This window comes from Aythya marila (genome assembly GCF_965140915.1).
Source record: "Aythya marila genome assembly, chromosome: 1".
Lineage (NCBI taxonomy): Eukaryota > Metazoa > Chordata > Aves > Anseriformes > Anatidae > Aythya > Aythya marila.
The window spans coordinates 200,949,514-200,964,273 of record NC_139042.1 but is presented as its reverse complement, the minus strand read 5'-3'; the positions used below and the strand labels follow the sequence as shown (position 1 = coordinate 200,964,273).

The following is a 14,760-nucleotide window of genomic DNA, read 5'->3' as shown; positions in this document are numbered from 1 at the left end:
ACTCGGGCAAAGATTCCTCCTGAAATTCTCTTAAAATAGTCAAAGCGTGTACATATAAAATGAGACTCACAAAATAGTCAAAGCGTGTACATATAAAATGAGACTCACAAAATGTAGGGCAGAACTGTTCAAGGAGAAAGGTCACAATGACAGTGTTTCGAGTACTGGAGAATAAAGCCAAACAGCAAGTCACTGTTAATGGTTAAAACTTGGGACAATTGTGTTTTGACTGTTTGTGGGGTGGGTTTTTTCTGTTTGTTAGTTTGTTTTCACATCTAAAGCTCTTCATAATCTACTAAAATTTTTGACAGGTATATCACAGAGGGACTACACGCAATACTATGATCATATCTCTACGCAGTGTGAGGAGATCTGTCGATCAATACAGGAGTTTTTCAAGAAACATATACAGTATAAATTCTTGGATGAAGACTGTAAGTATCTTAACACTTCAATTATGGGGACATTGGCAGGGAAGAAGGGCATTTATAAAGGTTTTTAAGAAGACACTGCATTCGTGGTTACAAAGACTTAAAAATGAAGAGTCTACCTTTTTGAAGTTACTTTGCAGGATACTGGGAGGTTTGTAATTGCAAGGGCTTGCAGGACTACCTCTATAGAAATGAGACCTGTTGTCCTGTCCCCCTGCTGAGCCAGGCTTGTTTCCTCCATGGTGCACCAAGTCGCAGTGTGCTAAACTTCAGTTCACTGCTGGAGAACAAAGGAAAAAGTGGTACACGTCAATAAGAAATGATATCCCCAATATTTTAAGTCTGTGGATGTGCATCTCTCTCATTATAGCTATTGATCTCACAGGGCTTGGTTCTTTTTGACTTGGGAGAGTATTATATCTCTAGTGGCTACAGCGTACATTCAGAGTGGAGTTGTTCTTGCCTGACCATAGAACTGAGAACAAAAAACCCTGAAGGAAAAGGTTCAAGCTTTTCAGAAAAACACAAAAAAGGAGTGAAAGATCCGTCAGAGGACATAATGTGTTTTTTGTTCATTTGTCTTTTTGCTTGTTGGCTTTTTTGTTTGTTTTTGAAGGTATTTCCCCCTTATACTTGTTTTTAAATAAGAAAAAATCAAAGTCTGAGTAATGGGTAAGAAATACTTAACAAGACATTAAATAAGAAGGAAAAGTAAGAAAAAATGTTTTAAAGATGTTTGCTGCTTTATTATTGTTGTATTTTCCAAGGAAAGGATTTGAAGTTTCTTTTCAAGAAATCAAACAGACTTCTAGAATATTGATGTACAGAACTTTATCTGCTCAAACTTTTGAATTGTATTTGATGAGATTCTACTACACCTGAGCAGCCAAAGTAAATTGTTTCAGTTCTTATGTAGAGTCCTTTACAAATTTTATTGGAAATAGTTTCCTGACATGGTTTAGTGAGAATAAGATAATGTTTTTGTCATGATGTGTGATCAGGACTGGTGAAAAATATGATGAAAGAATTTAAATTGGTCTGGCATGAACCAAGCCTCGGTTTAATAAAATGCATAAACATAAGAATTGTCTGTCAGTTGTATTGTCTTTCATAAAGCTTTGACCACCCGACCTGTAAGTTTTGAGCATGGTAAACTATTTTGCCGAGTAACCAGGACAGTCAAATAGATCTGTTTGGACTTTTTTAGAAAGGATACCTTCTCATGCCAGTCTGTTTTACTGACATTCTTAAAACACTCTTAAAAATTTGTCTCTGCGCAGTTCCTTTATTTCAGTTTGGACATAATACGTACAATTAGTATACTAATTTAACAGATCTTTAGCCCTAACATTTTGAAGTAAAATCAATCACACAGATCTGACGTTCTGATTACTGTTTTAATTTTCCTCTGTGTTCCAACATAATTTCAGCTCGTATGTAATCAACTGATAGATAAGAATTCAGGGCACTATTTTTAGAAATCGATGCCTAGATTTAGGCTCTGAAATGGCTGCCTAGTGAACTGAAAGATCTGAAGTGTTGTCCTGTGCAAAGTAAAACTGTGCCATCTGAATTACCTTCTGGGGAAAAGAGGTTTCAGGGTCACCTACTGGGATGGAGGTTTGTTAACCTTTTAGTCTTGGGCACTAAATGAGTGACCTGTCCTTCTGCAGAGAAATGCCATGCAGAACACATTTTCTGCCCTCTTTTTATCCCCCATACCTTCATTCATCCCCTGGTGTCTTCCTTGATCCACTGTCTGGTAGCATATGTGTTGTTAACAATGAAAATCTGGGTTTACTTGTTTGTTTGCTTTTAAAAGGAAAGGTATTACAGCTCTTTCCCTGACTTCTTGCTTTGTTGAGGCTTTCAGAGCTGTTTGCTCTGCTTTTTCCAGTTGGTCTGGTAGCATCTCCAGATGGAAGAGTTGAGTCAGAGCAGCTGAAGCACTGCGGAGTCAGAGCAGTAAGATAACAGATGGGCGAGTGCTTTTTAAATACTTCTAAATGGTGATAGAACCCTTTAAAATCCTCTCATAAGAGCCCACTAAAACCAATCCTACAGAGGTATTGATGCTTGCTGTAGGGTCAAGCCTTAGCTTACCCTCAGTTTTGAGCAGCTGCAGGTACCGTCTCACTGGCACACAACATGCCTGTTCTGAAGTGTTCCTTAAAGAATAGGGACACAGTTCAAGTTTTCCTCTCTGTTTACTGTTTGTGAAAGTCCCGAATGAGTCACCAACGTGCAGTCAGTCTTAATGGGGATGTAAATCCCACTAAATGTGGTCAGCCTCGGTGATTAACGTTCACTGCTGCCATAGGCTCGCCCCAAGCTGACAGCCATCGTTCACCCATAAAGCTGAAATGAGAGTTTTTCCATTAGTGAAATATGGCTAATGAGAGTGTGTGGCAAAGCAACAAGTTCAGCTGAACAGCTGGGGAAGAAATCTAGGGTTGCTGTGCTTTTCTTTGCATCGGTGACTTAGCCACCAAGGGCTTGTCTTAGTGAGAAAATCACAGCAATTAATCCTACAGCATCACTTTAAGTTGACATAACCGAGCTTGTGCAAAAAGCTGTGTGGATTTCTAGGCCATATGGCCAAAAAACAGTTACGTGATTGGCTTTAGCTCGGACTTGTGGTTTGCCCTTAGCGCAGCCAACTTCACACAAAACAGTAGGTTAAGCTACGGAGTAGCTTTACGTGTGTGGATGTGATCAATCAACGTGTCTGCTATTGACAAGCAGCTTCCTGAGGAGCTGCTGAGGCTCAAGTGCTCTGCAGTCATATCCTGAGTTTAGTTTATATCTCATGGATTGGGAAATCTCTTAGTTAGCTGAACTATTCCCTCCCTTATTAGCGAAGGAAGTGACAGTATAGCTTTGTCTGAGTTTTTTCTAAATTTGGCTTTTTTTTTTTTTCCCTGCTACTGGTACAATTTCTGCAAGTGGTCATGCCTGAATGCTTCTCTGTTTTCTGTAGCTGAATGGAAAGACAAAGATTTGTTTAACCATACAGTACAGAAGCTAATAGGTAGATACATCCACAAAGACTTCTGCTTAATTAAGCAATGGGACAGACAACAATGTAACAACGCAAGACAGCTCGACTTAAATCACTGAGCAGCAGAGTCTCTTTGAAAGAGCTGTTGATAATCAGTAGGTGTGCAGTATCTATCTGCAGTATCTGCTCTGTTTTATTTTAAATATAGCCATTTCAGGGCCACCTCATCTTCAGCGTGCCCACTGACTTCTGCCTTCCTACAACCTGTTTGTCTTATCTGCTGAATTCCTAATCTCTCTGAAGCAGGAACTTTCTCTTATTACATGTTTGTGCCACGTCTGGCACAATGGAGTCTTGATCTTCCCTTGAAATTTCTCAGTACTGCTGCAAAACAAACAGCAGTAATGCAGAAGATAAGCCTCTCTTGGTGCTAAGAGTTTATCAAATGTTCTCCGTTGGGGGAAAAATCAGCAGAACAAACCAGAATTAAATGGAAAAGCCTGGCAGACGCGCTGTCAGTGCATTAACAGTAGTTCTTGAAATTTTTCAACTTCCTCTTGGAAATGAACCTAATTCTGGCACGCAGTTCTGTGGATGTATTGACTTTGCACATTGTGCCGTGTACACAAGTATCTGTTTAATTTTAGACATCTTCTGTGGAATTGTATATCTTTAAAGATTAACATATGTATTTCTCTTTTTCAGTTGTTTTTGATGTCTACAGAGACAGCAGGGTAAGTGAACAACAGATTATGTATGTCCTTGGTATTGAATTGTTTATTCTGTGGAAACTGCACCTGAAACATTACAGAGATGAAGCAAATAATAGCTTCATCTTCCTAGAAGTGGTCCTGGCAAAAAAAGTAAAAACAAGAAACGTCAAAACCCATTACCTAGTTTTATCATTCTCTTTCCCAGTTCCTTTTCAATGTTCTCTGCTGTCAACGGTAAGAGAATGATAGGATTAGGGGTGCAAGTATGTCTGTGCCAGTGATGTAATTATTTAGTAAATATCTTCTTCCAGACAAGTAATCTGTTTTAAAGAACATACCTTTGGCTTCAGCTGCAATTCTGTCTGAATTGCCTTCTACTGAAGGCAATTGAGTTTTCTTTTAAGATAGATACTTAATATTGTACAATATCACTAAACAGTTGTAGTGAAGCAGTACTTGTTATTAAGGCTCCCTCTGTGTAGTGCCTGCTGTAGGTGCTTTTGTCAGAAATGTATCTGAACACTCAGCCAGAATAACTGGGATATTTCAAAAATTAGGGGAAAAGGAGGATGTTTTGCTCACTAAAAAAATGCAGGAGATTCTTACCACTTTTTCTTCCAAAAATGATTTCTTTAGTGTTTTGTCCTGTGGTCAGCCCTATAGCACCTGAACTGATCCAAGCTAATCATTTCTTCAGACTGTCCTTCAGAGGTTAGCAAATAACTCTTCCTCTAGGTTACAAAGGGATGATCACTATAAAAGTATGAGTGTTGTGCGCTTGGTTTGAGGCAGATGGAAGCTAATTTTTTTTCTTCTCAAATTATTCCAGCCGTGGTTCCAAGTGCTCAACAAATTGGAACCCTGAACATCTGGATAGTGACAGAGCAGGGAGAAAAGTCCTACCTTAACTTTGCATGCGGATAGCTGCATTAATCACCTGCACCTTTCCTAATGTCGATGGAGGAGTAGGTCATATGAACTGTGCTCTAAAGCACACGCACACACACACACACACACACATATATATATATCTTAAAAGCAACCACAACCAAAAAATGCATTATATAGCCTTAAGTTTCAGTACCTGATTTTGGGATTAACATTAATACCTGAGAATTAAATATTTGTTTTAGCTGAAATTTATTTCCAAATCCTTATCTGGAAATGCAGAAAATGATGACAGCAAATGCTATATACTTTTTAAAGTCTCATTGTTTGGCTCGTGTACAGGTAAGGGATTGAGAAGAGTCTTTGAGGTCAGTTAGGAGTATTTTTAGTAAGTCCTGATTATGACTTTGAATGTTGCTTGGGGTATTTTTTAATAGTGTAATAGTAAGTCATGCCATTGTTTGCAGAACAGAAAGAAAATAAGAATATGTCATGTGAAAAGTAACTACCGTATTGTTACTCAGCACAGCTTTTCATGTAAGTACCTAAAATCAGGCTGCAGGCTGAAAACAGCCATGCTGAGTGGCAATGAAATCTACCTGCCTGGACTCAAATCATCAAACTTTAGGATGCTGTCAGCCAAAATGAGAATCAATGCTTTAGCATCTAACCAAGTTCTGCTTTTGGGTACTCTGCTTCACAGCTGAAGCATGAAGACAGATTATTCAAGTAAAAGGTTTCAGCCTGTGTGATCTCAAATGAACAGTGTTTCTTCATGTGTCAGGATAAAATATATCTGTTTGTAGCTATCTCTTGGCGCCTTTTACCCTCAGGTCTTGTAAACTGCCAGATAGCCCCGTGTGTCAAGTCTTCCTCCTTTCACACATGCTTTTGTGGTTTGCAACTGTATTATTCATTGCTCCCTTTGTGTGCGAGTTACAGGCAGCAAAAGAATATTGAGTGTTGCTGGGTCTGATTAATTTCCAGAGCCCATGCTCTTCTTTGGGCTGGTTGCATGGCAACCTCACCTACAGAATCAGAGAAATGTCCAATGTCTGCTTATTTTAAATTCTTTCAACCCTAAATATTCAGCTTGGACAAGCTTGTTCTTTGCTGTAGTTGTGGAAGAGAGCAAACCCCTCCACATGCTTTCTTTAGTTACTCGAGAGGCTGCAGAGTGCTCTGCCACAAGGCCAGCTCATTGTGTCAGAGGATGGCATAGGATAGTTGCCCTATTGAGAACAACTTTTTCTCTGGCTGCCTCTCCTGTTACACTCTCTTCACCAAGCACGTCTGAGCTAGCACCTGGCTTCGCAGACCAGTCATCTTTCAAGGAAGAAAAACCATCATGCAGTCTTCAAAGCCCAGTGAGCTGGAAACCTAGCCCTGAAGAAGTCATAATGCAAGACCAGCGGCCTCTCTTCATTTGGATACCTTTCTTTTTTTCTGCTAGCAGCGTGCATCGTTGTGCAACAGCTGAGAAGCCTGAGACTCAGCTCTGCTGTTGCTCCTTTTCTTATCTCTTACAAGTCTTACACCTTGTAACCATGTCCAAGACAAGTTACCGTATTAAGACAAGGAAAAGCAAAATAAGTGGCTCCAGACCGCTCCTAGTTCACAACTCTTCTTGTTAAGATGCAAACTAGTGCTAGCGGCTCTGCTCTAGAGCATTGTCACCGTGCATGAAGGTGCAGCTGGAGTTAGGGAAATGTAACAGTTTGGTTTGCGTTTTATCTATCTTTTAACTTCCTTTAAACAGTCTCTGTCATAAGCACTTCCTTTCAGCAGCGTGCTGCTTAATGCTTCAGTAAAACAAAGCATGAAGGTGTCATGGTATGGTAAATCTAGTGGTTCCTGTTTTAGGATGAGAGAAAAAAATCTCACGTAATACATGTTTTTTTCTCCCTCCAGGTATGCACAACTTTGCTTCTCTGGCTTGTGCATTTCTGTGTCCCCATGACAAAGATTACTAATGTAAGAAGGCAGCAGATAAATAGCTTTACTCCTGCTCTTCAGATACACAGTGCATGTCATCTTAAACAACATTTAAATAACAGAATTGCAGAGAAGACTTGAATGAGTATTTAATCTGAAGAAAAGATGGTTTGGTTACCAACCCAGAGTTGTATACATTCCCTTTTAACAAGGCCTGAGATGAGGTATTTATTTTGTTTGCCACTTTTCATCAGTTTGCTACTACTGGAGCTCAGCAGAGATTTAAGACAGTCTCGAGGAGGCAATTGGTGTTGTGGATGGAGTGCTGCTGTCTGTAGAGAGGGAAATACTGCTCGGGTGCTCACAAAAAACAGATGTTGCTTTCAGTAGTGTCTCAAACCAATTTTCTTTTTTTTTTTTTCTACAGTACATCTCTTCCCTAGAGAAACGACCTTGAATTTCTATTTAAAAAAGAAAAACACAGCACCAACAATTTCATGTATTTGGGGTGAGGAAGAGTCTCTGTGAAAGTCTTTCATAAGGAAGTCCTTTATGAAGTGTAAACATTTCTGATGCAAGGAAAGATTCTCTGAACTGTACAATGAACTTTGCCAGCCGTTGCCTCTGCCTGTGATTAAATTGGTTCATTAGCTTGTTTTTCTAGTACAATAGCATGAATCTAAATTTCAGATTCCTCCTCCCAGTGCCTTGGAGCTAACAAGATGTCCCCATTAGCAAAAGTAAAACATTGCTTATAATGAGAATTTGTGACTGTGTTTCAGGCAGGAACAGAGACGGAAAATGATAGCAGAGCTTGGCCCTGTTTGCTGTCTGCACTGACGGTGTCAATTTTGGTTCAGAGGTGTTGCAGTTTAGCAGATTTGTGCTTCCTCACCCCTCCAAAAATAAGAAGCAGGTCCATGTCCCTGCAGTTTGCCGTTTCTTTTGCAGCTGTCTGCTTTGGGTAGCACTGTTGCAGTGTATTTGCTTCCTGAAACTCATTTTGGGACAGCTGTACCCCATTGATCTTCCCAGAGGGAGTGAGACCTGTGACAGTCTGCGTGCAAACCCCATGGTCACAGGTCACCGTGCTGGCACGGTTCCTGTCCACAGGAAACATCGCTGCTTTCGTCTGCCCGGGACTCCCCCCACCTGCATTAGTAACTGTGCAGAGGATGGCAGGCTGCTTTTAGCCTCTAGCATTTCTGTTCTCTGCTGTTGGGTGGGTTTCTACTCGGTTCCCACTCTGCAGTGCCTGTGAGGGTGGTTGAGGCAGTGTGGGTGGGAGAGGAAGTCTCCATGTTACTCTGACTGAAGGCTTCAAAGGGATCTTTGTAAGTTAGAAAACAGATGGCTCTAGTGTAAATCATTAAAGGTACGTGCAGTTTGTATCAAGATAGGAAGCCGCTCAGAGAAGGAAGATCCTTTAGGAACGAGGGAGAGAAAAAGCAAAATAATCTTTCAGTAGCTACACAGTTTCGGGTTTGGTTTCCAATTCCAATCGGTCTTCACTAAACACAATAAAACCCTTCAGTACCAGATGTTACAACAAACTTTTTCTCTCTGTATTTGATAGATCTGATTTCTTCCAGATGTGATGCTTGTTTTGCTAGTTCTTACTACCAGTTGTATTCATATTTCATTATAATTGATCATAAAGTATTTGTTTTGTTAGAATAGATGACACTTTCTTGGGTAAGAAAAGAAGGCAGTGCGCTGGGGGTTGTATCTCGAGATGACTCAAGGAATTCAAGCTCTTCCTTGTCCCTGGCAGACTTCTGTTACCTTTAATAAGTCGTGTTAGTCTCCCTGCTTTCATTTTTCAGCTGTAAATAGGCATGCTCTCAGTGCATACTACTAAAATTGTTTGGCACATTAATATATTAAAGACAAGGCAAGAGAAAGTCTGGGCTACTAGTGACAGCTATATTAAAAATGCATTTAAGTTACTATTTTATTTCTTAAATCTATCGTGCAGCTTTCACGATCTCCACTAGCATTTTGCAGACTGTGCTCTGTTGTTTTACAATCCCTTCTGAGAGTACAGAGGTGCTGAGGTAGCTCTTAATGGAATGCAAAATCCCTCTTTTCTATTTCTTTTTTTTTCCCTTCTTTATTCATGCTGTCTGTGAGTCATGGAGGACCATAGCAAATCTTCTGTGCTCTCATCCTTGTGTACAACTGCATCTTGTGTAGAAGGGAGTTCAGTTTATTTGAGCTCTGACTAATTTTCTGCCTAAAACAGTAATAATAATAAATATATATATTAATTGAAAGCTTTCTATGTTTTAAAACTATTGGTCTAATGTAAAGTACATTAGAATACTTTTTGTGTTAGAACAGGTGATTTTGATTTTGACACTTTTTTTTTTTTTTGTCTGTAAAGATCAGGCATACTACAGTAGAAGAAATGTGTGTGTGTGTGTGTTCTGGTTTTGTTTAAAATTTTACGGCTTGTTTTAATTCTTCTGTTGTTTCATTGCAGGGAAAGATTTGGCTAATAGATTTTAACCCATTTGGAGAAGTAACGGATTCGTTGCTGTTTACGTGGGACGAACTGACCTCTGGGAGAAATCTGAAAGGCGACCAGAGTGAGGAGGAAGCAACAGAACAGGTACGGCTGTGCTGTGAGGAAGGCTGGCGAGTGAATCCAAAAGGCTTTATGGTCTCTGCTGCTTCTTTTTTATGATCAAATTGGGATGCAAATCCCATTGAAATAAATGGATGTCCTTGACTCTTGAAATGTAAACTCTGTAAGAAGAATTGATCTATCTTTTTAGGTGGTAGATAATCTCAACAAATATTACCTGCTAGTTTTAGATGCCTACAAGGGAATTTGTAGTTCAAAACATACGAACCCGTATTGCAGTTCTGAATTCAATTGAAGATGATGCCCCAAACTTGTTTTATGCATCTTTGATGCATCTTAAACTTCTTCCCATTCTTCTCAATTTCTTCTTAAAATCTGTTACTTTTCTGTATAATCACTTAAACTTTTGCTTTGTTTCTGATACTCATCATAGAAACTCTCCCTGAGTTCCAGATTTGCGTTTGGTGGGAGGCAAAAGAAGCTTAACTTCTGCCTCTCATACTGAATGCCCTCAGGGAAGAAACATTGTCCTCTGATTGAACTCCATCGACTTGCAGAGCAGGTCTTTTCTATCCCTGTTGCAAGCTGCCTCTTTAAAAACAAATAACTTCCCATTAATACTGAGAGGGAGGCGTAGTCTTCATTTATTTCTACTCCAACTTTTTCCTCCTCGTGTGACTGAGACTGAGTTCTTGCATCTTAACAAGTCCTTGGATGTCTGGATAGGAGATGTTAAGTAGTGTTACCTGATCTTGTGAAGCACTTGCTGTTTGTCTGAGGAGAGATGGCTAGTCAAATAGGGCTTTTCTTTAGTTTCTAGCTCTTAAACTGCATTAAGAGTATCTGAAGTATCATGCTATATAGAGCTTATTTTTAACATTTGGGCTTTGCTGTGATTCCATCACCATTTTCATAATACGTTGAAAGGGAAATAAACTGCTATTCAGGTTACTCTTCATGCTATTTTCTTAGTGTCATGGTCTGGCTATTGCTGTATGAAAATTCATTTACTGAACCTTTCTGCTAAAACCTGCCTCCTTTGTTAAAAGCACATTCCCAATTCTCAACTTGTCCACGGGACACCTGAATTTTGGATTTATTTTTCTGCGTGCCAGGTGCTTTACATAATTTCTCTGGTGTAAGGCCGTATGTCAAGTAGAATGACTTACCTGCATCCTTCAGCCTAAATTGAATCACAGGATCTGTTGTAAAGTTACCGAACGTCTGTCTCTTAAAATGAAGTTACTTATCGATGTGTAATTGCCAATTAGGTTGCATGTCTAGAGCATATTTAATGTGCAATATGTTGAAGAGAAAATTATCTCAAGTTACCTAAAGCCTGGTGTGAGAATTGAGAGATATGTCTGGGTGTTCTGTAGAGCAATATATTCACAAAAGGCAAAAATATGTCAGAAAGCTTAAATCATAATTCTGATAAGGCTATATTTGCAAATACGGGTTTAGAGAAGGAACCTGTGAAGACGGGCTTAGGGATGTTATTGTAAATATTTATCCACATATCTCACACAGATTGTAGTGCCTAAATTCCCTGATAGCTCCATTACTATGGAGGCATTGTAAATGTGTATATGTATTAAACACATTAACAATCAGTACTCTGTAGACATTTTGAAGTGAGGAAATGAATGCGTTTGACTGTTGATAACTTTTAAATTATTGTTCTTAAGTGGGCAGAGTTTTTCATGAAAAAATAACCAGTTGTTAGAAAGTGCAGGTTTAGCTGAATGAGAGCTAAACAAGCTCTTTGGCAAGGTGATTCAGACAATGGGAGGAGTTCAAATGATTTTACTGGTTATACTCTCAGGCACTGTTTTTATGGTATCCATTATCTTTTCCAAAGGACTATCCAGTTTTCCGCTGTACGAACAGTCAAGTAACTGTCCAGCCTAGTCCATACCTGAGTTACCGACTGCCAAAAGATTTCGTGGACCTTTCTACAGGAGAGGATGTTCACAAATTAATTGACTTTCTTAAACTGGTAAGAAGTACTGAAAAAAATTCTCACCTTTCATCTCTGTGAAATGGCAACATATAACTAGGTGCCTGGAATTGTGCTTTTGTAATTAGCATAGATTACATACGTACCTGTAACATATATGAAGCCATGATACAAAGTACTGTTGTTTTTGTTTGTTTGTTTATATATATTTATGTGTATATTTTATACATATATACATATTTCTTTAGTGATTAAGAGCACTCTCTCATTTTGATCTTACTTCATTTAATTTTATCTTCAGGGAAGCAATGTAAATACAAATTAGTCTAAATGGGAATGTATTTTTTGAAGAGCTGAAATTAAAAAGTTCTTAGAAGCATTAAAAAGTTAGTGCTTTTCTAATATCTTCTATTTCTTTGCTCCGTTGATAGCAGTGACATGAAAACTTGACATCTTTTTAAGCTGGGGAAGTGAGGGCAAGTTGCCTTCATCTTGATTACTGGCTTCTGTTGGTTAATGTGTGGGACAAATCTTGTTCTTTACTGTAAATGCAATCCAGTAGTTTAGGATGAGGGAAAGGGTTGATGTATTTGCTGGAAACATTACCTCTTGCCATTCAAAAATGGCTTAGAAACGCGGTCATTGTCTGATATCCAATGAATCTGGAAACACTTGTGGTTTACTAGCACTCCTGTTTCATATAAATGTGTCCTAACATTATGAACTCTTCCGTTCTCTTGACAGAAACGAAATCAGCAAGATGATGACTGAGGTATCAAGAAGCGTTACAATGAATTACAAAGAAGAAATGGGGCAAAAGTTATATTTAGCATAACTATTAAGCTATCAATTTAAAGAAAATCTTCTTTTTATAGTCACTGAAAGAACTGAAGAGCTGTTCATTCTTTGTGTATGTTGGGTTATTTAACAGTGTAGAAAGGCTTTTTCATGGAAACCTGGGGGTTTAGGGTGAGTTTTCCTTGGAATCCATGTTTAATGCAATTATATGGTGATGCAAGCAAGCAACAATCTGAGCATGACTGAATGCCTTCTTATCTCCTAATGTGAAAACTGATGCCACTCAAGTATGCTGTCGGACTCTGATAAATATGACAATATTTAATTCTTGTGCAGTTAAAACATCAAGAATTCTCCAGATTTCAAGTAAAGTAATGTTTTCACACTGCAGCTAAAGCTATGAAATTTGTTAAACTTCATCAAATTTAATTTTGTTTTCATACTAAAGCTTTCTTGGAACTTGTTTTTAACATGATTACATATCAGACATCAGCTTTGGCTTTAATATAAATACTTAAGCATATCATCAACCCATGATTTTTATATGTGGACTCAGTTTTCTTTCTTTTGTATTAAGTCTCTGAGTTTCTGAAGAATACGATTACTCTCTTAGCTCTTAAATTCTGTATTTATTTGGTACTTCATGTTCTTTGTATAAAAGGAAGTTTGACTAAGTTTGGGGAAACAGAAGCTCTTGTTACTGATTTTCTGTAATTTTTTTTGGAGGGGCGTTCAGTTTCGGACTAAGAATCAATTGACTTCTGGATATAGGTGTTTGCGTGGCATCAGTAATTTACGTGTGCCCAACTGAAATGAAAGGAAATTTAGAGGTGCTCGCAGCCCCTGGAAATTGGTTCCTATTTTGAACCAGTTATGTGATGCTTCGTGTGTGTATAAGGTTTTTCTTTGCCTCATTTTTGCTGGCAAATTGATGTGGCACTCAGTTACAATCTGTTCTTAGATGCTAAATCTGCACTTAGATGTTAAATCATTTCTTACTGTCTCTAGCTTCAGTTTTCAATGAACTTTACTTAAAGATTATGCAGATTAAGGATCCAGTTCTACCAAATACAATTATTAAATATCACAGGTTACAACTTCTGGAGTCTTGAGTACAGAATCTGCCTTTCCCTTTCCTTCTGAAGCAGTGGAATCTCCTCCGTAGCTTTTTGCACATAAATTAAATGGACATTAACTCAGGGCTGGGCTATACATAATCCTGTCATACCGTGGGACTTTGGATGATTTTTTTTTTTTTTTTTTTCCACCCTTGCCAGAAGGTTTCAAAACCCTTGTCAGATTGTTTCTAAATCAGGCAGGAACTTAATAATAATAATAATAAAAAGCTTTACTCTTTGCTTTGAAGTTACTCCTTCCTGGCCATAACCTCTTTAGGTCCTGTTACAGAAAGTCCCTAACTATAAAAATATCTGTTCTACATAACTGGGTTTCCCAAAATATGATATCTTCATAATTTAAACATATACTCAATATTTACTTTGCTTCTTTCTTTGTCTTCTGGTTACCAGTTTTGTTGTTGTCTGCTAGATCAAAGATTGCTCTTCTACGAGAATTCTCATCCCGTATGACCTTTTGGTCTGTGAAAATAATTAAATGTGTTCCTCCTGGGGAGATGAGGAAGCCAATGTTGCTACATTAATAATGTGTTATATCAGTTTTAAATGGAAAATATGTGAAACTTTTAATTCTATTTCAGGTCATAATAAAGTCAATTTTTGCCTCTAGCCATCATACAGAAATTTCAAAATACAAAACTGCAGTTGAACAAACCGTTGTTTCTGTGATTCAGTGATATGATCACCATTCGCTGAGTAAGGGCTAACTAAATACTGTCCATTTTTAGTCATATGCCTAAAACATTATATAAAGATATTTGTAATCTAACCTAGATGGCAAACAGAGAGCTTTAGAGGGAGGTAGCATGTGATCTCTGTGTACATATTGGATGCTTGCCAAATGCCATCCTCTTAAAAAAAAGGTCTGGCTATGTCTAGTGGCTCAACTGCAGTGAGTCTGTTCTTGGATTGCAGTTCTGCCACGAATATCAAAGATGTCTTCATTATCTCATGGCCAGTGATTGCAATGTTCGATCTCTCAGATGGATAATGGGGATCAGGATTCCTGTGACCCCCTAAGCAGTAGTTATTAGCATGTACTGGCTTAGTTCAGGATTTGGCGTAATGCTCATGTACTTCTAGGCTGTGGACTGTCCATTTTATTTGTGCTCCTTTGGCTCTTCTTTTCCAATGTTGTCCTCATCTTCCTGACCCACCAATGCAATATTTGGGTGAAAGTTAAGATTAGAATAAGCAGCAGCATGGATAATACTGACCTGAAATTAAAAAACTGTGTCCACTTGTTTCCTTGCTCTTAGACGATCTGATTTAACTTTGAGTGGTGGTCTATAAGATCAGCAAAGAATC

At 38.4% G+C, this 14,760-nt stretch overlaps 1 protein-coding gene across 1 annotated transcript in view; it reads left to right on the top strand.

Moving 5' to 3' along the window:
• Window positions 1-14,387, top strand: part of CDC123 (cell division cycle 123) — a 35,783-nt gene extending 21,396 nt beyond the window's left edge. Inside the window, exons 9-13 of the mRNA XM_082751605.1 lie at window positions 312-434; window positions 4,138-4,166; window positions 9,454-9,582; window positions 11,420-11,557; window positions 12,263-14,387. Coding sequence (XP_082607731.1) covers window positions 312-434; window positions 4,138-4,166; window positions 9,454-9,582; window positions 11,420-11,557; window positions 12,263-12,289 — 446 coding nt within the window. The 3' untranslated portion in view covers window positions 12,290-14,387. The remainder of the gene's footprint in view (window positions 1-311; window positions 435-4,137; window positions 4,167-9,453; window positions 9,583-11,419; window positions 11,558-12,262) is intronic.
• Window positions 14,388-14,760: the final 373 nt, after the last annotated feature.